Here is a 27231-nt window from a genome sequence, read left to right as displayed (position 1 = left end):
TATTGTTTGGCTCTCTTGTGCTTATACACTGGTACAGTATATTGTATCTGCCTCATGCTCCCCAATTCTGGAATGGGGTGTCTCTCTAGTCACCATCTGGACAGCTGCAAGTCAATGTGTTATTCAGTCTAGTTTTCAGCTGTCCACTGTTCACTCAGTGCTTCAAAGACTGATTATGAATGAATAAAGAAAGACTTACATACTGTGCATATAGTCACGATGTATTTTCTTCCTGCTTTCATATCCGAAAGGGCTGTTCGACTGTCCCCATAGGATAACCCTTTTTGGTTCCAGGTAGAACCCTTTTGAGTTCCATGTAAAACCCTCTGTGGAAAGGGTTCTACACGGAAGCCAAAAGTGTTTTACCTGGAACCAAAAAGGGTTCTTCCAAGTGTTTTCCTTTGGATACAGCCAAAAGTATAAAAGTGTATAGTGTATATTGTATAGTGTAAAAGTGTATAGTGTATATTGTATAGTGTAAAAGCCAAAAGTGTATATTTGTAACCATTTGTCATGCTAGTTTGGTTTCTCCTTGAGTGTGGACCAGATAAGTATTTGATGAGTACAAAGGGCAGGTTACTTGTACACTATCACTAACAGCCTTACTAAATGACATTGACTAAGGTTTAAACAAAATTGGAAAACTCTGACCACCACATTTTCCAGGGGGGGGGGGGGTTTTTTTTGACAGAGGGTTCTTTCTTCCTAAAAATAAATTGCCATCAAGATGATGGTAGTAATTTGTGATTACTGGGTGTGTCTTTGTCTCACTTAGTGTGGTACCACAGGGAGACTGTTGCATGTTGCATCAGGCCAAGAATACTCACAAAGTTTGCAGTGAGACTACTTAGAGAACTTGAGGTCAAACAGTGTGTGCATGTACTCTATGTCAAAGAGAAAACGCAAGAGAAGTAACTCTAGTACTCAATGTTGGATGTTTTGGGTGACATGTTATGGTGTATGTGGATATCACAAAGACACTTCTACGTTATGTTAATTATTTCATACATTATTTATTTTGGAAAAATATTTAGTTGATTTCCTTAATGGGCAACAGTGATAAAACATTTCCAATAGCTTCTGTACAATGCTTCTTAAATACATTTATGTTGGAAAACAAAGTCACATTGACCTGAAGTGCCTTATATACATTATACATATTTGCAAAACAAACAAAATGAACTTAAATTATATCAAAATGTACTCTACAAAAATCACAAACAAATGGAACACAATGTAATTAAATTAAAATAATACATCTTTGAGAAAAACAGTATTTTAACAAATTTGAAGGTAGTGTTTTCCCCTCTCTAAACCAATTCAGAAGACTGGCTCAAAGGATTTACAAATACACACTGCAGTCAGTGCATACTCATTATACTCATTATTAACTCAAATGTGTATGTTTAAATACATATTAAAAAGCAACCCTCCATAGTGCAATGAGGTAAAAAACTGTCCTCACAGGCAGTGCAACAAGTCCATATTACGCACGTTCCTGGGAAACATAACTTGTGAGAGCGCGGGCCAGTGTGGTCCAACATCCTTTTTATCTGCAGTCACTGTGCTTACTTCAGTTGAGAACCAGCTCATTCTGAATATCACTTTCAATGTCTTAGTCTCACAGCAGCAGTTACACGAAGGGAAACCTTCCCCCTGGGTTTGAGCAGCATTCACCGGAGTAAAACCTCCTGTAGAGAAGACGAGCTACAGCTCAGCTGTGGTGTTAAACCTAGGAAAGACAAGAGGGAAAGATGCTTTAGTTTCAGAGTGTTGAGCCATTCGCGGACCAGAGAAAACAAAATATGCAAACTGAAAAGAGATATTAGCAGTGGTGAAAAAGAGCCAACACAACTCACCTCAGTCGCAATGATACATTCGTCTTTCTCGTCTGATATGACGTAGACTGACTGGTACTTTGTGTCATTGCACATCGATGTTTCGTTGCATGTCGACTCCTCTGGACGTTTCTTTTCTGAGGCGTCACTGAGAACACAAGAAAAATAAATACATTAATATCAACATTCACCAAGTCTCCTCAGACAGAAGCATAACTACTCCCATATGTGGCACATAATTTGTATCCAAATGTGTAGATATTCACCTCTTTAAACTTTTTCTGTGTTTATCTTCGAAATCACTGTCCGAACACAGAGATTCGGAACAATTTGATTCGGAACACTTTGCCTCGCTCTTATCTTGGTCCTCTTTCGACACATCTTCTGGCTTCAGCTCATGCACCAGATTATAATCCGTTGACGAGTATCGGGACTTGTAGCCATTCTGCTCTCCTCCAGCATTGTCCGAGTGAAAGTCCACTTTCTTATTGGTGTTCTTGACCCCCGTCGTGCCGATCACGCTGACAGATAGGTCCTTGTCAGGTCGTTGACAGTTGTTGGCCAGGTTGTTCATGGTCTCACTCTCACTGTGGTTGTCTCCCTGCTGACTCCTCTGCTGCACCTTGACCCGTATGTAAACTACCAGCACGGCACAGGCCACCAGCAGCAGCAGCGCCAGGATAATCCCAGCACACACCGCGGTCCAGGGGAATGTGCCTTGGTCCTGGTCATCAGAGTATCTCTTATCAGCTCCCTCTAACCCGGGCTGTCCCTGGGGGTGCGCTGGCAGGAGGAACTGGCAGTTATGGCCGCCGTAGCCTGGCACACAGGCGCACACGTAGCGGTTTTTCCTCTCGTGGCAGGTGGCTCCGTTGTGGCAGGGATTGTGCTCGCATTTGCTGATGGGCGAGCTGCAGTTCTTGCCGGTGTATCCAGGTGGGCAGGTGCAGGTGTAATCGTTCATGCCATCCGAGCATGTGCCACCGTTCTGGCAGGGGTAGTTGGCGCACTCGTCAAAGTTGTCCTCACAGTTGGCTCCGGAGAAGCCCTCAGGGCACTGGCACATGTAGGAGTTCACAAGGTCCATACACTGAGCACCTGGAGACATTAGAAAGACATGTTAACCCCCTGTTCCAGTATTCATTCATGTCCTCATACTTATAGTAGAAAGACTAAACTGGTAAACACAGAACTAGAGAACTTTGTTTCAGCTTACCGTTGGAACATGGGTCGGAGGTGCAGTGGTCGATCTTCTTCTCACAGTTGAATCCGGCATAGCCAAGAGGACACTGGCAGTAGTATCCTCCCTCTGGGTTGTCAGCACAGCGTCCGCCATTAAAGCAAGGCCCATCGGCACAGGTCATGGCACTGAGCTCACAGTTATTGCCATAGAAGCCAGGGGGGCAAGTACATTTGTAGGTGTTTTCTTGATCCTGTCAGAGGAAAGACAAAGCACTTGCTTAGCAAAAGTTACAACTCCCTAACGACTTGTTATTAACTTGTTATCAACATGCTACATTCACCAGAAGGAATGCTTGCCAGCTCTAGCATAGAAGAACCACAGACTATGTGACATTACATCACTGAGAAATGCTTTCTAATGTAACTAATGAGGGGCAGCTCAGCCAAACTACTTACAGTGCAGCTTCCCCCATTCCGGCAGGGGTTGTCAGAACATTTGTTGACCTCAATCCCACAGCTGGCCCCAGAGAAGCCGGGTTTACAGGAGCAGGTGTAGCTACCCTGGCCAGTATTGGTACAAGTGGCTCCATTCATGCAGGGCTTGTGGTGTGTGCAGTAGTTGAGATCTGAAACAGACAATGGCACATGTGGCTTAGTCTTCTGAGAGTTAATGTACAGTGATATCCAGGATGTTTTACGACTTATTTTGAGGCGAAGAAAGCACCCCCCACCAATGTTTTCACCAAGTTCGGATTGCAGTGTCCTATTCTCTGAACCTGATTGGTATAGTGCCTTAAAGAACAGATACTGTATGCTGTCTCAAGACCAGTAGAGTTTGAATATGGTGGATAATGACAGAAGAGCACTAGTCAGTTGCATATGGGAGATAAACAGAACTCACCTTGGTTGCAGAAGAGGCCACCCCATCCCTCCAGGCAGTTACACTGCCATGGCTGCTGGCAGGTGCCGTGAAGACATCCTGGGTAGCGGATGCAGTCATCACAGTAACGCCCACTGAAGCCAACTCTACACCTGTAACCACACACAATGCAAATTGTTAGATGGCATATATGAAACTATACCAAACTGTGATCCTGTTGACTGGTGTTTAACACATTGCTGGACAGGTCATTGGGACTTACTTGCATTCACCAGGCTTGTCACAGAACCCGTGCTCCTCACCACAACCAGGAAGACAGATCGCTGTAATGAAAGAAACCATCACACGTGAATCATGGGAATCTAACTCATTGGAACATGTGTTTATACCAGCATAGCTTCTTTTCAGATGGGCCCTTTTCATTAAACACTGGCTAATTCATTTCAGTGGGCTGGTGGCCCCATTAGCCATTACCTAGAAAATACGCTCCCCTTGTCACCAGGGGGACCAACATTCTGCTTAACACAGTTGCTCCCACACAAAAGATTCACACACAAAGGCTTCTTTTTCTCCTAACTATGGGTCAGAAGTCCCTTTTTTCTTTTCTGCTCATACAGCCCCTCCCCTTAATGTCCCCGAGTCTGTGCAGATAAGAGTGGACAGCTGGTGTACATGGTGCCAGTGCAGGACAGCTGCTCCATTGTCTACTCTCACTCAGCAGCTGCCCGCTTCCAACAATGCCTCACCGCACTAAGCCAATCAACGCCAAGCGCACTGCCAAGTAGCCAATCAGGCATTACATTTAATCTATGGCACGCGTGTGATTATTCGGCAAACTTCTCTCATTTAAATTTGCCTAAACAGTAGCATAGACACCTGTTGCAACCCAAATGTTTGATAAGTGAAACTATTTGGTAATAACACATCATGTATTCTGACTAAAGACTGCAAATTAACCACATTAAGAATACTTTTGTCAAAGAAAAAGAAAAATGGAACAACAAACGTTAAAGTAGGCTAAGTATGGGAAAGGAAATGTAAGGAGGGTGCAGTCTACTTACGTTCTGTGCAGTAGGTTCCCTTCCATCCTGAGTTGCAGATGATCTCACCACGTTCCCCACAGGTGAAGTGACCAAAGGCATCATCTCGTGGACGGCAGAAAACAGAACAGCCCTCCCCGTAGTAATGCTCATCACAAACAAATCGGTAGGAGTACTTCAGCTCTGTTCTTCCACCAGTCTGTAAATCAGAGGACCACTCATCTCCCACTGTCAGATGCCTCTGAGTGGTGAAGCGACTGATCAGACGTTCAGGGTTATCTGAAAATTGTGAATACAATTAGTACATATATCCCGATACATATTTACAATTAATGATGATGCACATTTGCTTGGTGACCTGTTGCACTCTATGGAATTTACCTGTTGAAAGATCATCATCGGAATCTGTGTGTAGGGCCTCAATGATCAGAGAGAATGTCCCCTGTTGAGAAAAAAGGAGAAAAAATCTCATTATGAACAACTGTGCCAAAGGGTTATAAGATGCTGAGGCACCACTGTCCATAAACATCAGGCTATTTCTCATGTGAAGGTTGGCATCTGTTAGGCCTAATAATAGAGGTGTGCCACCTTTAGGCTTCACACTTAATTCAACCACTTTCACACTTACTCATAGCTGTAAAATGAAACGTTTCGGAATTTCACGCAGAGCTGCCAATTATATGCCATCTATGAGGATGTGAAGTTTCCCACCCTGATAACATTTGTTAAACGTGCCCAAGTCCCCCTCCTGTCCTAATATAGACTACATTTCACGACCGTTACTGACATTGTCAATGCCCCATAAATGGTGAACCCTGAGCATGCTGACAAAGCCGACGTTGTATAATTTTACAAAAATGCGGTGAAACGCTCACCGGCCACGTGAATCCAAAAGAAAATGGAATAGGATTGGCGAATGCTTCTGTAGTTGTTTCAGGCACTTGGAAGGAGTTTGATCCGAGGACAGGAGTCACCGCACCGCCATAGGTACAAGGGGGTTCCGGTGTTACGTTAACTTGATAATGCTTCAAGCAGATTCTAAAAAACGTTTTGCATTCACACTGCTGAATCCCAGAGGCTCCTTTGCAGCAGTTTGTATTGCCTGTCACTCCTTTCTTGTTGAGAAACTCTTGTAACTTCAACTCGAAAACGCCTGAACCAAGACCCTGTAAAAACACAATAAAAACATTAAGGTTGTAATATGTTTTCGATATGTACACATGACTAATGAATATGCCTCCACTTAAATTACAAATCAATTCAAGGGAGAGTCAAATTCGCAATACCTGGCATATCAAGACACAAAGGATGACAGCTATCGCGAGCGACTGGCGTCCCATTGTGGTGAGAATATTCAATAAATAGTTAAATGTCCACGAGCCAGGGCAATTTATGTATGACCCAGCTCAGAAAATCATCGAGAAAGTTATTTTCCGTTATCAAAAGTCCCAATTAAAAAATTCGGAAGGTCTTCAGACGTTTTGAATGGAACTGGAGTTTATCTCGATGCTTCTCAGTGTATCTTCCTGAATAACGTTTACAGTACAATGTAATCCTCAACAGTGGTGCTGGTGACGAAAAAATCCCGACGAAGAATGTGGGATTAAACTCGAAATTCCGTGCCAAGGCGTTAATTCCAATCCAGTTATGAGATAATGCAGTTCAACACAACTTCTGATTTGAGGGTGCAAAGGAGACAACCCAATTTTAGGGTTGATTGTGTTTTATTTATTTCCCCTTGATTGATAATGAGAAAAAGTTGTACTGATCCAAAACACTTCCCCAATGCTTTCTCAGTTATTTTCCCTATGTAGCTATGCGTGTGTCTGATATCCCAGTCAGTCTGCGGCTGGTTATATACAGACTGCGCTGCTAGAGTAATGAGATGCAAATGAGCTACTCCCCAATCTGGCTCGAGCTGTCACAAAGGGACACTTTTCAAAACCTCCCTCTCAAAAGATCGCCAAATGGTCACTGAGCTGTAAAATGTGCAACCCTCCTTCCCCATGGCACAAAACAAAACATTCTCATTTACATTCCAACAAATTTTTAACCTTCAAGAATCCTTTACATCCTTCTCTGACATAAACCTCAAATGACATCACAGAACATCTCCACATCGTAAGACCCATGTAGGCTCCATGTACCCGTTCCAAATAGCTCAGGCCTCCAATGTAAGATTATTTCAAACTTCTTTTCAGTTTTTCATCCCCATTTTCTCTGAAACTTTGCTTTTGATTTCATTTTTTGATTTTGTTATTGTTTGCCAACATAAACTGTTTGTTCACACCATTACAATTAGTTTATTTAACCACAATGTAAAACTAATGGTCAACATGAAGTTACATGTAATCAAAAGGAAAAATCGATCAACTATAGCCTAAACAGGTTTTCCCATAGCTCTTGAAAAATCTTGCCCAAAACTAAGGATATTATCTCGATATAATTCAATATAACCAAACTACACAAATGTAGATGCTTGCACATTACGCATGTACCATGGGTTTCCTCAACACTTTTATGAGTTTTGAAAACTTTTAGCGTCAACAGGAGAATTTCTTTCATTTTTATTTATTTTTTACAACTGTAAATATTGTGTTGACTTTAAGCATATATGTATAGATTTTCCATGTTCCATTCTTATACACTGGGCAGTAAAAACTGAGCTGGTGTGTGTCATTCGCGTGGCTGTCATTAAGGCACTTTGTTATTGTGCGGGGGTAAGAATAAGTTTCTTCTTTGTTTCACTCAGCTGTATGTTAATTCAGGCAGCAGCACCTGCTCTCTCCACAATGTACTAGAGAAAGAGCTCCCCTCGGCGCACGCTGCCGTCCCTACAACAATGTCCAGTTAAAAAAACAAGTAGTTTGCTATTCCAGGAAAAAAAGTCGTCCCTTTTTTGATTATTTCGATATTATTCAACAACAGAGATTTTTCAACTAGGCCTAGCCTATCAAATCTGGTCAACTGTCCATTATTTTTCATTGCTGAAACCTCTAGAAACACATTTGTGTCATGTGAAAGAGGACATAATTTGTATTGGTTGCTCTAAGCTGATTACTCTGCCTCTCTCTGGTGACACTGAGAGGGTGTGTGTGTGTCGGGGTGGTCTTAATTAGGACGCTAATTGAAACGGCATTTCAATTTCTGGCGGGTGGCAACAACGACATTTACATTTTTGAGCGGAGTTTAAATACAAGGAAAGCGTTGATCCCATGCGCAATTATGCAAAGTTTTTGTTTCGTGTGTTTTAATCTACTCTTGAGTTTACTAAGACATTGTGTGTATAATGTCTGACTGATGTTTTTTTGTTTACAGTCCTTATAATGTTCAAGATATGACACATCCAAATAAAGATTTGGAATAGGTGCCTACCTTTGTACCCAAAGGAAAAGTAGTAGAGAAAACATTTAAACACTATGACTAATACCATTATTCATGTGTCTACATGGCCATATGTGTTCTAAGACCTGAATTGTATTTAACCAGTTGATTCAATGCAGTAATCCGAAGGATGTGGCTCCACGTTTTTACAGGTCTTTGCTGTGTGCGCAATTCCGCGTGCTTGAGGTTTACGCATTCACCACTTCCCGCAAACTTCTATCATCATATCGGTCTTCTATCAGAGATTTATTATATTGACGTGGCACACATTTCTCGATTACTGCAGCAAAGCGTAACTGAAAGGCATGGTGAAATCCTTCAGAATCATGCTCACTACACTTATTCTTTTCAAACTTAATTTATGCCACGCGATTCTGTCTTGGTTAAATCAAGCAGAAAGCTCCTTATTCGAACTCCCCCTTCTTTCTGAAGGTGGACTATGGGGAGACTGTTTAACTTAAGTGTTTCTATAGGGGGCTGTTGTACTTTAACTCCTGCCCACCAGTAGCTCCAATGAACAAAGGAGGGACTCGAGGTCTGACTATTCATCTTTTCTTTGCGCTTTAATTTTCATTGATTTTGAATACAAGGGGGAGCCCTTGGGGATTCTATCTGAAGGGCACGACACGCCTTTAGACGCGGACAGCCCCCCAAGCCAACCATCTGCTCCTCACCAAATGGCGTTTCCCCCCCAACTTTAACTGCATGTCTCTACTGTTTCTCTACATATTGCAGTCTTCATCCAAATTGGACTGGAAGCATGTTAAAGAGACTGCAACGGTATGATTCTGACCATATGGTTAGGGAAGCCAGAACTTTTTCCAGATAGATTGCTCGTGGGAACATAAACACTGTGAACATCACACCATAACAACCAGATAGGCCAACGCCTGAGTTGCTATGTTAACAGTACACTGATACAACCCAATCGTCAATTTAGGACCTTATTTGATGTACCGCGGTATGGCAATTGCTCCTTTGGATCAAAATGATGACCTGCTGTTATAACTTTGTTGCATAAATATGTTATTAGTTGTAAATAATACATGAATGTATATTGTTTTGAACAACATCAACAGACACCAGTTAATAAAAGAAGTGTCTAACGTTTTGCTTTGTCAAATAGGCATGCAGGCAACAGGTGAGATGTGCTGAGGCATCTCTTTTCTCCATCGTTTCCCTCAGTGATATAACTGAACTGGAGTAAAGACATAAGACGTAGTTTGTTTAGTGCGCTGAACCTCCAGGCCTAGATTTATTTTAGGACAATGGATCTCTCGTCGGCATCCTGTGTGATGCTGCAAAGGCTTGTGTTGATTACAATGAGAAAGAATCTGTCGCGTGGCTCGATTGCTTCCAGATGAAGGATAGGCAACAGCGGAGCATCATACCATGACGACAGAAACTCAATAGCAAATCATCTGTTCGCTTTGGCCCTACCCCTATTTTAATGACAATAGCCTACCCGTGTTTTTACCTGTGATTCTATGAACGAGATGGGATTAATTTGTCTTCAAGAAGTCAGATTACTCTGGCCAGCTGCTCTGTGAGTGGACAAAAACACATTTCAAAAAGGTCGTTTTTGTGCCCTGTATGTTGTTGGGGTCATGGGGGGAGATTGGGGTAACTTTGTTTGTGTGGGTCTGTGTATGAGAGCGTGCGTGAGCGCCTGTATTTGTGTGCATTCTTTAGGACGGATTTGTACTGCTGAGCCACTCTAGAATTCTTTAGCAGAATGGTGGGCAGGCGCGTGCTTTACCGAGAACATCTGCCTCTCTTCTGGGTATTTAAAAAAAAACTTGTGTGTCAAGGGTGGATCCTTGGGGGGGGGGGGGGGGGTGAAGAAAGTCAATAAAAGGTTAGAGGTGATCCACACTGCAATATCAAGACGTAGGCCTAGGTCTATAACCTAGTCATGTAAGCATATGAGCATGAGAAAACCCCATATTCAATGGATTAGAGGTATAGCATATATTAAGGCCTCTGGGCCTACAAATTAAAGTATGCACTGCAAAATAGTTTTCATCGTTGTATTATCAACTAAAATAACTACATAGCCTAAGGTAGGCTAAAATAGGCTTAATAAGTTAGCTGAAAAATATTGTTGTGACTTTGTATGCTGCAGTCTTTTTTGTTTTTAGCCAATTGCATCCCTACCACCATAAAACCAACCACCTTCGCTATTTCACCCTCAGGATGAGCTCCAGCGATAAAATACCATCAGACCGTTGTTATGAGCCCCTCACCCCAATTCTGCAATCTGAATTACGACACAACGCCATCCCACTGAATGGTGGATTTAACGGGGCGGTGCCCCTTTAGAATGGCTCCCCATGTCCCTGGGAGCATCTGCCCAGAGATGAACAGATGTAAGCACCTGTGGTGACAGCCCGCATATGCTCTTACCCATTCACACTTTTCAAAACACTGACACAATAGAATATAGAGCTTTGTGTGCGCAGTAATATAACTCCTGGATGATCTATTTCTCCTCAACAGCAGTAGGCCGTAACATCAATTCAATATTATGTCTCGTTAACCAACTTCACTATTGATTAAACGCTTTCCTCAACTTTATTTCAAAAGGTTAAACAATTATTAGGGTATGAAGAGGGACAAAATTTAAGTTAGGCCTGAATCATAACCTAGGCCTACTTCTTATTAAATATGTTAAAGCTTTATGTAGCAAGGTCCCTAACGGATACTCTGGTGATGTTTCAAAAACCGAAACAAATGTTGCAGATTCGAGTTACCTTGTTACAGAACGTTACAGTCTTCATCCAGGTTGTATCACGACCGACCGTGATTGAGAGTCCCATAGGGCGGCGCTCAATTGGCCCAGCGTTGTCCGATGTAGGCCGTCAATGTAAACAATAATTTGTTATTAACTGACTAGCCTAGTTAAATAAAGGTTAAATAAATTAAATATAAAAACAAAACAAACAAAATAAACCGTGTAAAAGTTCAACAAAAGGTATCCTTGCGCGCACGTGTGTTTTTGGCTCTTACGTGCTGACGCAACTCGGCGTCCAGTTCAAAACAGGAAGTGGTCCTATCTGCTGAAGACGAGCTAGCACATAGGCTGCTACGTTATCTTAACGCTGAAGTAAGTAATACCACATTAAGGAAGTATATTTGGTGCATCACGTACACACAGTTATGCAGACTAAAATACATTGAATACAGTCCAAACCCATAGTTGCTTGCCAGGTCCAGGGGTTGTTTAGCTAGCTAGGTAGCTACTGTTACATGCAAGCCCTGCAGACTGAAATGCATGGACAGGGAGGCATAACTAAGCGCGCACAAAGTGAGCGTGCACCTTTGAAACTGTTTAAATTGTTGTGAAAATTATTTCCCTGAATATTCTGTGAGCATTATCCATTTAGTCAGTCATTAATTCACTTGAATGATATACATTTACTGGTATGAGCTTGTGTAAAATATTGCTCCTTTCAGAATAGCTCAGCACACTATTTAAAACGTATTTATCTCATTTGTTTGTCTTTGTAGCAGGAATGGGTGTAAAAGGCTTGCAGTATTTTATGGAGAAATGTTGTCCAGAAACCTGTGTGATGGTGGACTTCAGGGAGATGGCAAGGCAGCATGTCAACAGTCACCAACAGGGCAGTAGCACCCCTCTTCCTACACTGGTGGTGGATGGCATGGCCTGTCTGAGGCACTGGTACAGTTGTCAAGCTTGGGTGTATGGTGGTCAGTGGAAAGAGTATATGCATTGCCTGAAGGAGTTTGTGGGTGCATTCATGACTGCAGGTATCCGACTTGTGTTTTTCTTCGACGGGGTAGTGGAAGAAGAAAAACGGGCGGAGTGGGTGAATCGGCGACTGAAGGTCAACGAGGAGGTTGCCAGGGTGTTCCACTATTTAAAGTATCATGGTCAACAGCCTGGCCGGGAGCTGTTCTGCCTCCCCTCAGGGCTGGCCACCTTCTCTCGCTTTGCCCTCAAGTCTCTGGGCCAGGAGACCTGGTGCTCTGTTCGCGAGGCCGACTATGAGATCGCCAGCTTTGCCCTCCGTCACAACTGTATGGGCATCCTGGGGCAGGACACAGACTTCATCATCTATGACTCAGTCCCCTATCTGTCTGTGGCTCAGCTAAGGCTAGACACCATGACCACCGTGCTGTTTTCCACAGACAAATTGTGCCACGCCCTCCAACTGCAGAAGAGTGAGCTCCCTCTGCTCGCGTGTCTCCTTGGTAATGACGTGGTGCCAGAGCAGCGGATGCAGCGGCTGCGTAGCGATGCCTTGGCAGCTTACAGGAGGAAATATCCACAGTCTCCACCTCAAGGGGAGAAGATTTATGCTGTAGCAGATTTCATCAGTAGCAACAAGCTGTCCAGAGAGGGAGCCCATGGTGTTAGCTGTCTGCCTCTAACAGATAGAGAGGTTCTGGAGAAAGGAGTACAGTACTATCTACTTCCTGGTCAACAGCCACTATGGGACATTAGTGATACCTCTCCTCGAAGCCCTGTGTGTCTGATGAAGAGCTACTTGAGTCCTGACATCCTCCAGGTAATTCAATATAAGAAACAGACATACATTGTTGCAGTTTTAAAGAGATAACATAAAAAGCCCAAACAATATGATGATAGTTTTGAGTCCTGTTTTACAGGCAGCCAAAGAAAAGCACATGCGAGCAGAGTGTTTTATGGTATACAATGTACTGTATGATGGTGTGGTGGAATGCAGTAATACACTTGAAGACAGGGAGGATGCTGAGCTCACTCCACAGGCAATTGTGTATCAATCTTGCAGAGAACGCATCTACGGCATTCTGTTACCCACAAATCCAGGTATTGTATATTACGTGGTTATTACGTTCTTATTACAATATTACATGGTTATTACAACATTGCATTCCTATTTGTTGTCTGTTTTACTACCAGGCACCAACTCAATGAAGCAGGTTGCCACTTATCATGCATCTTTTCTCAGACAGTAGTGGACAGGCCCCAACTGTGAGGGAATGGTTTGTTTTTCCTGGAAACCCACTAAAGGACCCCAAAGTAGTCTCTCCCTTGTCCCTGAACCACTCTGGTATGTTGTGAATTCTTAACATTAATTTAACCACTCATGTGGAATAAGAAGTTGATTGCATATTGATGCAAAGTGCTGTAGATAGATTTATCTAACTTTGAAATAATATTTTCCTTACCATGTTGGAAAATCAGACTTGAAGCGTTTATGGTTTGGGAAGGACTCCGAAACAAAATGCCTCCGCATCTCTACCTTCTTGGCTATATTTGAGTTGGATGAATTCCCAGTGGAGCATGATCGTCTGGATGGCTCTTTGATGGCTGTGCTGTGCCTTGTGACCTACATTGCCATGCAGGTGGGGAAAATACTATGTTTTAGTGTGAAGTGTTTTTTTTACGTCTGCCTTTACAAACACCTGTACTTCAGTCTCTTGTCTCAGTTGAGTGTTAGTCTACATGAACCAGTCTCCCCTCTGGGGTTTTACAATGTTGCCGTTGCTCTAGCTCATATTATTGGACTTTGTTATGAAAAGAGGACTGACATTATCACATAGATAATTTACCCCCCCCCCGATGCTCTGATTCAAACTTTTTCTCTGTGGTTCTCGCTAGACAATGAAGCTATCAGCGTCTAATAAGGAACACTAGCTATGTCTACTGCTGCACTTAGGGTGCTCTATGCATAATGCCCTTTTCATGTTTTCTCAGTGATTTCTCATTCTTGGATGTTTGTTTTGTATACAAGACTGTGTTTCCATTACCCTCAGACTAGAACACTTCTCATGCTTGTTTTTAGGTGGGCCACCTCTCCTTGGAAGACATAGATGCATATCTCAGCCAAGCTATCTGTGTCAGGTACAAATCCTACACAGAACTGCTTCACACAAGGGTGAGTGAGATACGCTAGTGTCCTCTGGCTGTTTCATACAAACCATTTAAGGTCTTTATAGATTCTTTATAAAAGGGTTGTCACATTTCTGAAAGTGTCAGATATAAAGACCTGTTACTTATATAGTTATACATTTGCTCATAAATTATTTGTGTAGCATCTATGTAGGCCTTATTCAGAGTTTGTGAAGACTTCATTTAGCTTTTAAAGTTGTTTGTTTTAAAGTGGGAACCTTCTATTTTCGAAAAACTGAAGAAAGTTGTAAGGCATAGAAGTCTTTCCAGTATATGCTCTGCATCTTTATACTACTCATCCAAGTCTTATTTTGCATGTGAGGACAACCTGCTAATTAGGTTGGAGAGTGTATAGTGTATAGCCCATGATCATATGGCTCCTACCCAGTCATTGAGGTGGACTGAGAGACAATAGACTGAGAGACAATAGCAGGTAGGGTGCACTGATTTTATTTGGCCCACCCTAAGTCTTGTGAATGTCTGTCTCCACACCGGCAGGCATTATTCACTCACTTACATGACAACTGTGTAGACACATTCAAACAAATGCATCCCTAACCACACCCAAGACAACAACAAGAGAATGAGGCTGGGAGAATTGGATAGTCAAAAAGCCGTTTTTCCACGATACAGCAAGTCCCACAGAAGAAACTCGGTTGACTCTCTCAATATGCAAGAAGATGCAGCAGGAGAAACTGCTGGGGGTGGGGGTGTAATTTTGGGTTGCATTGCGACATTCCTGCCCAAACTGCTCTAATTGTGGCCTGAACCTGAGAGCGATGCTTTGGCGACGGACTCCAAGCTGTCCCTGACACTGACCACAGCAGCTATTTGCAGCTCCCCACCCTAATTTAAACCTTACTATGCCTGCTATTTCTGCCCCAGCTGCCCAGAGCGGGCGGTGGTTTTCCTGGGCCCGGGTTGATAGTGGCTACTTACAGTAGAGATAATGGATGATAGCAATGACAAATTAAAGCTTAGTGGGAGACATTCAGGAAGCCACCTCCTGATTTACAGTGCCTCCATAGCGTCCTCCTTAAAGCTAGCATCAGTCAGTTTCTCTTTTCTTGTCAAATCAGGATTGTTACTGTTACACTGATATTTATAGAAATCGACTCACTGTGCACACTCATGTGTAACTCTCCATTCTTTCTCTTGTGATCATTGAACATTGTAAGGATTTTATGTGTTTGTTTATATAACAGCTTCAGTAAACTCCAGCTTGTGTAACACTATATCCCAGACTATATGGGGTGATTGTTTGTGTTGGGGAGATTTCTATTTAGTAAGTGCACATTAGCAGGTGTTGAATGGGTAGACTGGAGGAGGGAGCGAGAGAGGCAAATGCGCCGGGCGAGGTGGGGACCGCCTGCTGCTGGACAGATCAGAGTGTGTGTAAGCTTGTCTGCCTTTCCTACTCCAGGGCTCCACGCGCACCTGTTGCCTCACACCATTGTTGCATCCCATCGGGAAGTATGTCACATCTGCCTGAAATCTCAGAAGGCCAGGGGTGGGGAGGGTCAGTGAGAGGAGGAGGGGGAGACAGATGGCAGGAGACTTTCCAGGAGCAGCCTGATACCCCTGGAGAGTCTCTATCTCTAATCTCTCTCCCCCTGCAGTGCTTTCTCATACTGGGGGAATGTCCATTCAGCCTAGGGCTGGGGATCAGGAGATGCCACTGCATTAGGGAGCTGCTGGGAGCCCGCATTCAGCCCTCATCCACACTCACACCAATAAACCCTTTTATTCAACAGCAAGGGCTCCAAATTAGACAATTCCTAGTTTCTACTAGTCATGAGTAGGGTTGTGAAATTCCAGAAACGTTCAATAAATTCCTTGGTTTTCCAGAAATCCTGGTTGGAGGATTCCAGATTTCCTGCTTATTCCCTCTGTATTCCGGGAATCCTCCAACTGGGATTTCGGGAGAACCAGGGAACTTATTGAAAGTTCCCGGAATTTTGCAACCCTGGTCATGAGACACTTGTTCGTCTAAGCTTGTACAGCAGAATGGGATGTGCGGTGCTGTTTCAAATATACACTGGTAAGATCCTCTCTTGTGTAATGGACAGGAGACGGTTGTCCTGAACACAGAGGGGTGCCCCCAGGAGTGTTGGCTGTCTCAGGCGTCTGGTTGGAAAATATTTGAATGTTTATGCTTTGGGGAAGATGCTGTGAGGACAGCTGCACCCATCTCCTTAAAAGACATGGTTCTTCCCAACTTTTACCCCCTTCACTGAGGGTGGATCCATGGCTGGAGATTAGTATTCTTACTTCAGCATTTAGAGAAAAAAAACACCAAATTTTGGAAAGGAGGTTTGACTAAGTTTAGAAATGTTCAAAGAAAATTGTAACTGGTTTTCTAATTGGCCAGGGATCCCACACACAAGTATGTGTTTCCTACTTAACTGCCACTTTCAACCAATGAACAGGAAAAGTGTAGCCACACATTGTCAAATTACTAAGTGTCAAATTGGCCAGTTTAGGCCTATACTCTGTTTTAAACAAGCCCCAAAGTAGTAGCTTCCCTTGCTTGCTTGTATGTGTGTTTAGATACGGGATGAGTGCTTTGTTTAGGGTCAGTGTGCCTGGAAGGCACAGGCTGCTGACTGCATCCTTTTTAGCTTGATCTCTCTTAGTTTGCTTTAGCTGAAGCTGTGTTTGAATGGGGAGCAGGCGGCAGGCAGGTTTCTGGGATGTGTTTGAATGGGGAGCAGGCGGCAGGCAGGTTTCTGGGCTCATGTGTTTGATTGGGGAGCAGGCGGCAGGCAGGTTTCTGGGCTGATGTGTTTGAATGGGGAGCAGGCGGCAGACAGGTTTCTGGGCTCATGTGTTTGAATGGGAAGCAGGCGGCAGACAGGTTTCTGGGCTGATGTGTTTGAATGGGAAGCAGGCGGCAGGCAGGTCTCTGGGCTGATGTGTTTGGCAGGGCCTAATCAGCCCTCTTATCTCCTATGGGAGGGACCAGGTGAGACCTAAGGGTAAATACACTCCCCTACGTATTTATTTGGACAGTGAAGCTGAAACTTAATTTGTCTCTATACTCCAGCATTTTCATATGAGGTGACAATACAGAATGTCAGTTTTTATTTGAGGGTATTTTAATATCTGGTTTACCATTTAGAAGTTAAAGCACTTCATGTAAAATTGCAGATGCACAAAGATCATGCCCCCAAAACATGCTAACCTCTCACCATTACCTAAACAGGGGTTGTTAGCATTTTCTGGGGGGTATGCTATTTAGGCCTCTGTCACAATTCATTATTCAAGATTCATTCATAATTATCCGCAATCATGGTAGTATCCACATACTTGTAGAAGTGTTCAGAAACATATTCTATTATTATTTACAATAAAAGTGACTCCAAAAAGACATCCTTGTGTGGTTACATTATTTATTATTAATTTCTACTAGGCACAACATAATCTGAAACACAACCAAAACAAACTGCAAATTCATCCAACAAGTTTGTGGAGTCACAAGCTTGATGAAAGTCATTGTGTGCTAGAAATATGGGACAAAATACTAAACTTTTGACTAAATTTAATACACTATAATTGCATTTGTCCAAATACTTATGATACCTTCAAATGGGGGGGACTAGATACATAAAGTGCTTTCATGTCTAAACAGTAAAACAGATATGTATGAAAATACCCTCAAATAAAAGGTGACATTATGTACTGTCACCTCATATAAAACATTTGATCACAAATCCAAAATGCTGGAGTACAGAGCCAAATTAAACATTTTTAGCGTTCCTGTCCTACTTAATATGTAGGGAATTGTACAGGGAACATCTGCCTGTTGGCTAGCTAGCTACTGCTCTTGTCATGCTGCTACCCGTGCCTCTCCTCTCTCTGTGCAGATCAACTCTCTGGAGCAGAGTTGATTTACTGTAACTTGTCTGGCTCCATAATGTATGTGCTATAGCATACTCTTCTATTGTCTTCATGCCATACAGTTAGGACGATACATTACAGAACACTCCCATAGAAACATATGGTGTAGAACAGATATGGTTGTCTGTCATGTAGAATAGAGAATCATGTGAGCTCTATTGATTATATTTCTATTTGCTCTGCAGGTCTCTCATGTGGAGCCCCGGGCGGTTCAGCTGGGCTCTCTGTTTGTCCGAGGGCTGACCCACCTGGTGGCCGCCAACAGTGCTTGTGGATGCCCCTTCCCCATGGAACAGCTGATGCCCTGGAACACCTTTGACGGCCTGCTCTTCCACTCAAAGTACCTGCTGGCTCACTCAGGGAGGCCACAGGAGGAGCTGCTGGAGGGAAATGTGAGTCAGTGTAAACAGTGGTAGTAGGGTTGATTATAGATATTAGCTACTGTAACGGCAGTAGGAATAATTATAGCTATAAGCTACTGTAACAGTGGTGGTAGGTTTGATTATACACTGAACCATAATATAAATGTAACATGGCACAATTTCAAAGATTTTAATGAGTTACAGTTCATATAAGGAAATCGGTCTATTTAAATAAATTCATTAGGCCCTAATATATGGATTTCACATGACTGGGATTACAGATATGCATCTGTTGCTCACAGATACCTTAAAATTAAGGTAGGAGTGTGAATCAGAAAACCAGTCAGTATCTGGTGTGACCACACATCTCCTTAACATAGAGTTGATCAGGCTCTTGATTGTGGCCTGTGGAATGTTGTCCCACTCCTCTTCAATGGCTGTGTGAAGTTGCTGGATATTGTCAGGAACTGGAACATGCTGTCGTACACGTCGATCCAGAGCATCCCAAACATGCTCAATAGGTGACATGTTTGAATGAGTATGCATGCCATAGAAGAACTGGGACATTTTCAGCTTCTAGGAATTGTGTACAGATCCTTGTGACATGGGACCGTGCATTATAATGCTGAAACATGAGGTGATGGCTGCGGATGAATGGCACAACAATGGGCCTCAGGAGCTTGTCACAGTATCTCTGTGCATTCAAATTGACATAGATAAAATGGAATTGTGTTCGTGGTCTGTAACTTATGCTTGCCCATACCATAACCCTACCGCCACCATGGGACACTCGGTTCACAATATTGACATAAGCAAACCGCTCACCCAAATGACACCATACACGCTATCTGCCTGGTACAGTTGAAACCAGGATTCTTCCGTGAGGCGAACACTTCTCCAACGTGCCAGTGGCCATCGAAGGTGAGCATTTGCCCACTGAAGTCGGTTACGACTCCAAACTGCGCTAAGGTCAATACCCTGGTGAGGACCGCGAGCACGCAGATGAGCTTCCCAGAGCATAAATTCTTTGTTTGTGCAAACCATGAGTTTCATCAGCTGTCCAGGTGGCTGGTCTCAGACGATCCTGCAGGTAAAGAAGCCAGATGTGGAGGTCCTGGGTTGGAGTGGTTACACGTGGTCTGCGGTTGTGAGGCCAGTTGGACATACTGCCAAATTCTCTAAAACAACGTTGGAGGTGGATTATGGTAGAGAAATTAACATTCAATTAACTGGAAACAGCTCTGGTGGACATTCCTGCATTCAGTATGGCAATTGCACGCTCCCTCAAAACTTGAGACATCTGTGGCATTGTTGTGCACATTTTACAGTGACCTTTTATTGTCCCCAGCACATGGTGCACCTGTGTAATGCTGTTTGATCAGCTTCTTGGTATGCCACACCTGTCAGGTGGATGGATTATCTTGGCAAAGGAGAAATGCTCACTAATGGATATAAACAAATTTGTGCACAAAATTTGAGAAATAAGCTGGGATATGTTCTTTCAGCTCATAAAACATGGGACCAACACTTTACATGTTGCGTTTTATATTTTTGTTTAGTGTAGATATGAGCTACCATAACTGGTGGTAGGTTTGATTTATAGCTATTAGCTACTATGTCTGTGGTGACTATCCTCAGATGAGGACCCAAAAGCAACTTCCAGACATTGTGGCTCCAAAGTTGTCTTTGAAACCAATAAAGTCAAAATCATGTAGGGGAAACCCTACCTTGTGTGTACACTCAGCAGGGAAGTGTTTTTCTTACTGAACTTGGCTCATCTTGTTTAGGCATCCTGGGTGTCCCTGTTCCGTTTTCTGAGAGAGCTGGTCCTGGGAATCTGCAGCAGGCGTGGCCAGACCATCCAGTCCAGACCACGGATAACACATCCCGGTGAGAGACCCATTCATTTTACTAATGAAACATGTTGAGGTTCGAGTGTCGGTGAACAATGCACACAGATTTACATAAACACAGTCCATTCGTGCTAATAATGTCCTATTAATAGGTCATTCTGCCCAGTTAGTGGGTAATCACTGTTCAATATACTGTATCTACAAAACATTTGTATATGCTTATACTATTTACTAAAAAAAATCCATGACAACATGGATCCTCCTCAAAGTTATCCTGCAATGTTGGTTGATTACTGAGGCAAAGACATTGCTACTCTTTGCCACGCTCGGAGAGTCAGCCTATCATTATTATCCATATGTTCTGAATAAAAGGAAAGAATTCTAGTTGAGAGAATGTGTACTCTACCATGTAGGACTGTTGTTGCCCCTTGTGGGGGAATAATACCCAGTAGTCTCTACAGTCTATAATAAGATCCATCTGGGCCTCAGTCCATTGGCAAAGTTCCAGTGGAAGATCATTTTGGCTCCTCAAGATGCTTTGTCATAACAATAATAATTCTGGGTTTCTTTTTATAGGATGTGATCTATATTAGGTAACATAACAAGACAACCAAATTATAACATCCCAGAACCAGCCTGTTACAAAGTCCTCAACCCCCACTGCTCATCTGGCATCCAGCGTACTGTGGTTCTTTTTGGAGATTAAAAGAACCCGGACGGAAAAATGTTCTCCATCTGTTTGTTCTCTTGACATTGAACAACACGTGAAATATGAACTACATTTTGTTTTGCTTTGGTTGCTTTTGCTTGGGCTGCTATGATTTGATTTGTCTTTGTCCAAACACAGTATTTGAATTCATGTATGATACCCTATTTCTGTGGGCCACAAATACTATGAGATATTGAGTGTGGAAAGGGGGCTTAAGTTTGGAATAAGCGACTAGTTCTGTAAACAAAATCTAACAACTCAAAATAAGTGTTGAAGTATAGATGGGAATGGGAACTTGTCCAAAACTGTCATGCTTAGTAGGGCCAGGACGATAGCAGTATGTTGATACTCCTTAGGATCGTAGCAAGGAAACAAAACACGAAGCGGATTTAAATGATTTAGGAAAACAGGCCTAATGTTGGAAACAGACATTGTTATGTAGTCATCAAGTCACATGTATTTATTTTCCTAGCTATAGCGCACAATATTTAACACACAGCAGGTTTTTAAACGGAACAAAGATTTTTGTCTGCTTCGTGTTTTCATTTTTGCCATGGAAAAAATCTTGAGATATTGGTATCGTCACAGCCCTACAATGGTTTTCAGTAAAACATTGTTATGATCCCAGAATATTGAGTTCCTCTGAGGTGAAACAAACATTCTGACCCTAATAACATAATGAGGCCCCTCTAATCATTAGAGTGGCTAAGTAAAAACAAGACAAAAACAGAGCCACCACGACCGTGTGTGTGTGTGTGTGTGTGTGTGTGTGTGTGTGTGTGTGTGTGTGTGTGTGTGTGTGTGTGTGTGTGTGTGTGTGTGTGTGTGTGTGTGTGTGTGTGTGTGTGTGTGTGAGGCTGATGTTTAACGGCTTTAAACATTTTTTTAAATAATTGTCTCCTTGCCAATGTTCACTTTAAGTCTCTGTCTTTCATACAAGTATTGTCCTGAGTTTATAGATCCCATATGCCGCAAAAAAGTTTTACTTCTTTTATTCAGTGTACACAAAGGTATGTCTTCAATTTATGTCTTAGACCCAACCAGTAATCATTACCCAAGGGTTGTGGGGAGATGGTGGTGGCGCTTTGCGAGCACAGAATTGTATGGTTTGTGTTTGGAGTGATTCTTAATGTTTCGTCTCCACAGCGAAATATTTATACCAAGACTCAAACTCATAATTAAAAGAGCATTTAAATATTTTGTGTGGTGTTTTCCTCAGGGAAGCATGTCGATCACAATGAGCAGTGGAGGGAAAGAGGAGCCCCATCGGGACAGCATGGTCCCTCTCAACGCTACAGACCCCAGACCAGATCCCCATCAGGACAGCATTTTCCCTCTCCTCAACGCTACAGACCCCAGACCAGACCCCAGACCAGATCCCCATCAGGACAGCATTTTCCCTCTCCTCAACACTACAGACCCCAGACCAGATCCCCATCAGGACAGCATGGTCCCCCTCCTCAACACTACAGACCCCAGAGCAGAGGTCCTAGAGCACAGACACATGGTAGGCTACTGACAGGCCACTAGCTGCAGGTTGCTGCCTGGGCCAGGGCATAGTGCCATTGAGGTTTATTTCAACCAGCCAACAACAAAGCAGTAGCAACCTAATTTGATTCTGTTGTTGGTTGAATGACTTTCAACCAGCTAACTAAAACGTCATGTTAAATTATTATTATTTAAAAAAAAGTTTAACTTGATTTTATTCATAATCATATATCATTCAGAATTAATAATATTTTATATTTTTCACAGAACACAACAGACCAAGATCAACACATCCAAACAGGAGGAGATACCACCTGGCACCTAGGTGAGTGTCTGTGTTTGTTATACTGTTGCATGAGCAAGCTGCATCCATTCATTCTGCATTGCCTTGAGATGTATTTTTATTCTGATTTGTCTTGCCCCTCTGTTTTTACTGTAGGTGGCAGAACCCCCATCCTGATTTCCCCTGACTGTCAGTGTTGAGTGGACATGCCTTGCTGGGACCATCTTACAGAATTGCCCTGTTAAGAGCAGCACAGCCCAACACAATCAGGGGATGTGTCTGATATTAGACTGACTTGTGTTGAACTTTGTGAACACAGTTTGTGTTACCATAACCTCACTATCAGTTGGATTTTCTTGGAGAAATGTAGGTCATGTAACTGTATGAGATATTGGTTGCAATAGGAGAGGATATGTGTCACAAGGAGAGGAAAAAGGGCTTATTAGGTGAAAGAGGACCTGAGGTGAAAGAGGACCTGAGGGAGCAGTTACATTTCACTTGGTTTAGCATCTGAAATCACAAAGTAAGCATTGACATACCAAAATAAGAAGGGATAGGTGAGAGTGGGGTAAGTTGAGCCACCCTTGTTTCTAGGAAACAAGACACAAAATGTGTAATTTTGACCAAATGTTTAGGAAGAGGTCATTTCATGTCTGTGAGGGAAGAAACCACATGGAAATAGTGGTAAGCAAGTTGGGTCCTCCAAAAATATAAAGTCAAATTTATTTAATGTGTTAGGTTTAGGTACAAGCATCATGAAAATTCTAACTAGATACTTTTAAGATTGTTCCATACGTCATTTGAGGTCTGTATAAGCTTCAATATGAGGTCCTAAACCTAGCATAAAAGTGCATCCTTGTAGCTGTGTGGGCTAATATAGTCAAAATGTTTGCCTTGGGGTAAATTGGGCCAATGGTTGAGGCAATGGCCAGTTGAGCAAATTTAAGTATTTTCTTCCCTGGCGTAATGCAAGGCATTATCGCTGGGGATATGAGATGACAACAAGGCCTATGTTAAAAGTGTTTTAACAAGTACAAAGTGTTTGTTAGGTGCTAAACCTGTGTTTTAAAATATGCTTTAAATTATTTTAAAGTGATTGTGATTGGGTTGAATTGTGTTTGGGAAATAAAAATAGACATGGTTTTATAAGAGTAGTGGTAATATTTAATTTGGTACAGAAATGTGTAGGCGGCTTAACTTTACCCTGGCCTGTAGGCGGCTTAACTTTACCCTGGCCTGGCCTGTGGCTCAACTTACCCCATAAGTTGTGCCAAGAGAGCACTTTTTCTTTTGTATTTATGTACTTTTTACATGAATACTGATTATTATCATGGATACACTATATCCTGAAATATATGTAGATAATTGTTTGAAAGAACACTGTATTTCCCTTGATAGAGATGCTGAATTTTTTTTTTAATGGCTCAATTGACCCCACTTTCTTACCCCTACATTTTCTCCCTTTGCTAGGATGTTATTCTGGGTCCAGTGGGATCTGAGGTAGTGTTCAAGTTACTCTGAATCTGAGCAAACTCCAAAGCATCACTTCAGAGATGTGGTGAGAGATGACTTGACTTTGTTGATGTATTTATATCAAGTATCACTTAGGGTATTTTATCATTTCAATGTAATTTACTGTGATTATTCACGCAGATGTTATTGTCATCATTTTCAAAATGAAGTCATAGACCCTGAGCAAGAGCAACATCCAATGCTATCAAAACCAACTGCCATGCTCCACTGCCATTATCAGTGTTTAGAATGCTGCCACATTCCCGACAGAAGGCAGCGAGCAGCGCTAGGCTTACACTGAGAATCTCTGGGGCTACCCATGGGGAGAGAGTGTTTGGGTCTATCTGAGCTGGATGATGACATGCATGGTGTACCATGCAGGGCCTCCCTATTCCTGACAAGGAGAACACCTGCAACAAGTGGTAAGTCACATTCCCTGGTCAAAGTGGTCAAAGCACAGCTCTTTCCTCTTATCTGTAGAAAATGAAGCACATACTGAAATTAAAAACAAAGCTATATAAACAGATGTCTTGACCTTGGTGGCAGAGCAACATGTAGACTGAGCAGGAAAGAGATTCGATTTCTCCAGAAAAAAGAAAGGAGAAAAGGACCAGGTTGTTGATATGGTGATGTCACGGGGTTCAGTATGATACTGAGCTAGATTGGCTTTTAGACAAAATACAATGAAAATCCTGTGAAGTCACCATGAAGGGAAACTATGCTGGTTAGAGCACTACTGCACAATACTTTTTCATATAATCTGATTATGGAAAACAGTGGACTGAATCCATGAGTAGCTGTGATTAGTATGATGTCAAAGGTGTAGCAGCAGGTAGCCTAGAGGAGGACCATTAGCCTGAAGATTGCTGGTTCAGATGTGGAGTTATGGAATATTAAGATTAATTTTGGTACCAAGGTCTTTAAATCTGGCCCCCATACACAATGCTAAATGAAGCATATATGTGCATGTAAGTTAAAAAGCAGCCTAGAAAGAGGCAAAGGAGCTGCAACAGCAACACATCTTCCCTTTTGAGTTTCACAGTCCCCAATTACCCATTTAATTATGGCATGGCTTCATGTGCCCTAATGGTAAATATAGTCTCTTTGCCCCAGAGGCTCTGTGGTTGTGGTCAAGGCCAAGTGGGCCAGAACTGAAGGTGCCGCGTGGGGGCTGTGGTGGCTGAATGCGTGACTGGCAGGGCGCACCCATCCTCATTGCCACAACAGGGAGCAAGTCGCCTGTTGTGCGCCAGGCCGGGGGAGAGACAGGAGGGCAAGAGCGGCGGGTCTCTGCCACAGGAACCAGAAGACTTGGCACACTGTCATCTCTGTTTCCTCTATGGAACAGAGGAATGGGTGGGGCCTGCAGGCGCGGCGGCACAGCCAACCGTTCCAGAGCCCCGAGACTGCTGTACCCAAAGAAATGAAAGCCTGCACACTGCTGTTTTCAGTTTGACTTTGTGTTTTGGCGGTTGGGTGTGGGAAGAGAGGGGAGGGGGGATAGTGAAGATGGTAGCATGTGCAAAAACTGTGAAAGGGCCTTTACTGCAGTTGGTTGGCTACTCTCGATTGTCATTATCAAGGTGTTGATTACAAGTACCCGTTAGTTGTGGCTTGAATTTAACATTTTGTGTGTATGTTTAGAAAATATAAACAATCAAAATGTCAAATATGTTTACTTATAGTGATGGTGATAATTATAGAATATCCAATCGGTTTTCTATAATAAGCCCCTTTAGGACTGCCTATAACTTGAGTCAAAACACTAAACACTAAATAAAAAATGACGCGCTGCTGGGATAGGACAACTATAGAATACTACAATCGTAAAAATAGTTTAAAATGTCAAGAGCCAAAGTGAGCAAATATAGCCAGGGATATTTACAGCCTGAACAATAAATAGACACCTTTCTTTAAAAAGTCTGGAACCGGTCCCAGATTTGTTGATGCTGCATTTGTGGATGGACTTCCGCAAAGTCAAAAACCAATGGAGAAGAAAAAAAGAACACGTAGTGTTCATGTAGTGTGCTGGCTGGATGTTGGCATATATTTAGTGGGTTGAGGTGAGTGCTAGTCTGCCTTTGTGCATGTCGAGTAAACAGTATCATGCCCTCGCCAACACTGTAGCCCATAGCTTTCGGTATTCTCTTTGTTGTATTTGGAATCTAAGCCCATTTAGAGCCGTTATTTAAAACAAAGGACAGCTGATGGCTCCAATTGTTCATATGATGACAGTTAAGTGTGAACTGTAATACGAAATCGCTTGAGTAATAGTATTGACTTTGAAACAGCTCTTTTAATAGCTCTGTATTGTCTGCCTGACAGCACTAAGCATGGTTTAGTTGGTGTTAATGTGACAACTCACTTTAGAAGGATGCCCTACCACCATAGAATTCAATGTACGTCGGTTAAATCGTGTCCTAGGAAGGAACTAAAAGAGGACATTCTTAACAAACCATGGGAATTGGTTAAGTCACCTGTTGCTTCGAACAAAGTCACCCTACGGATGTAGGATCTTAATTTGAGCCAGTTTGCTAAAGCAGGAAAATAATCCCGCAGTAACAGTAAATGTGTATTAGAATTAATGGACATTTTTCCAAAGGGATAATGAAGTCTGAAATTACAAAGTGGAAATTTGTCACGGCTGTTGAAAGGTTCAGCGTGGTAAGCGTACATTTTCGTTTATTAATCAAAATGACGCCGAACAAAACAAATAACACTACCAAAACAAACCGTGACGCTCAAAGGCTATGTGCCCTGAACAAAGTCAACTTCCCACCAAGACAGGTGGAAAAAGGGCTACCTAAGTATGGTTCTCAATCAGAGACAACGATAGACAGCTGCCTCTGATTGAGAACCACACCCGGCCAAACACAAAGAAATAGAAAACATAGAAATAAA

The 27231-nt window shown here is 42.6% G+C and overlaps 2 protein-coding genes across 3 annotated transcripts; one reads left to right on the top strand and one right to left on the bottom strand.

Moving 5' to 3' along the window:
- Positions 1–995: 995 nt before the first annotated feature.
- On the bottom strand, positions 996–11345 carry dld (deltaD). 2 transcript variants are annotated; one of them, XM_046357252.1, is made up of 11 exons: positions 11078–11345; positions 5816–6106; positions 5322–5382; positions 4962–5219; positions 4163–4223; positions 3922–4052; positions 3477–3646; positions 3055–3271; positions 2105–2936; positions 1860–1986; positions 996–1732 (listed from the first exon to the last, which is right to left on the bottom strand). In XM_046357252.1, the coding sequence occupies exons 1-11, from the start codon at positions 11141–11143 to the stop codon at positions 1727–1729; spliced, it is 2220 nt and encodes a 739-aa protein (XP_046213208.1). In that variant the 5' UTR covers positions 11144–11345; the 3' UTR covers positions 996–1726. The 2 variants fall into 2 exon arrangements, with proteins under 2 accessions (XP_046213208.1, XP_046213209.1); XM_046357253.1 differs by lacking the exon at positions 11078–11345 and adding an exon at positions 6227–6770.
- Positions 11314–25387, top strand: fam120b (family with sequence similarity 120B). The gene is made up of 11 exons (XM_046357250.1): positions 11314–11430; positions 11835–12856; positions 12957–13137; positions 13280–13381; positions 13516–13676; positions 14117–14209; positions 18309–18515; positions 20273–20375; positions 22267–22554; positions 22803–22860; positions 22975–25387. Exons 2-11 carry the CDS (start codon positions 11840–11842, stop codon positions 23003–23005), a joined length of 2241 nt encoding a protein of 746 aa, XP_046213206.1. The 5' UTR covers positions 11314–11430; positions 11835–11839; the 3' UTR covers positions 23006–25387.
- Positions 25388–27231: the final 1844 nt, after the last annotated feature.

This window comes from Oncorhynchus gorbuscha, linkage group LG07 (assembly GCF_021184085.1).
Source record: "Oncorhynchus gorbuscha isolate QuinsamMale2020 ecotype Even-year linkage group LG07, OgorEven_v1.0, whole genome shotgun sequence".
NCBI lineage: Eukaryota > Metazoa > Chordata > Actinopteri > Salmoniformes > Salmonidae > Oncorhynchus > Oncorhynchus gorbuscha.
The sequence above is the reverse complement of the archived record's forward strand: the minus strand, read 5'-3'. Positions and strand labels throughout refer to the sequence as shown.

Excerpts from the sequence above, each read along its gene's own strand:
- dld (XM_046357252.1), bottom strand. The coding sequence starts at position 11,143 with ATGGGACTCTCAATCACGGTCGGTCGTGATACAACCTGGATGAAGACT. Across the intron at positions 5,220-5,321 it reads CGATGATGATCTTTCAACAG|ATAACCCTGAACGTCTGATC; the intron begins GTAAATTCCATA and ends CACAATTTTCAG. Across the intron at positions 3,272-3,476 it reads GGAATGGGGGAAGCTGCACT|GATCAAGAAAACACCTACAA; the intron begins GTAAGTAGTTTG and ends TTCCTCTGACAG.
- fam120b (XM_046357250.1), top strand. The coding sequence starts at position 11,840 with ATGGGTGTAAAAGGCTTGCAGTATTTTATGGAGAAATGTTGTCCAGAA. Across the intron at positions 12,857-12,956 it reads TGAGTCCTGACATCCTCCAG|GCAGCCAAAGAAAAGCACAT; the intron begins GTAATTCAATAT and ends CCTGTTTTACAG. Across the intron at positions 22,861-22,974 it reads AGATACCACCTGGCACCTAG|GTGGCAGAACCCCCATCCTG; the intron begins GTGAGTGTCTGT and ends TTTTTACTGTAG.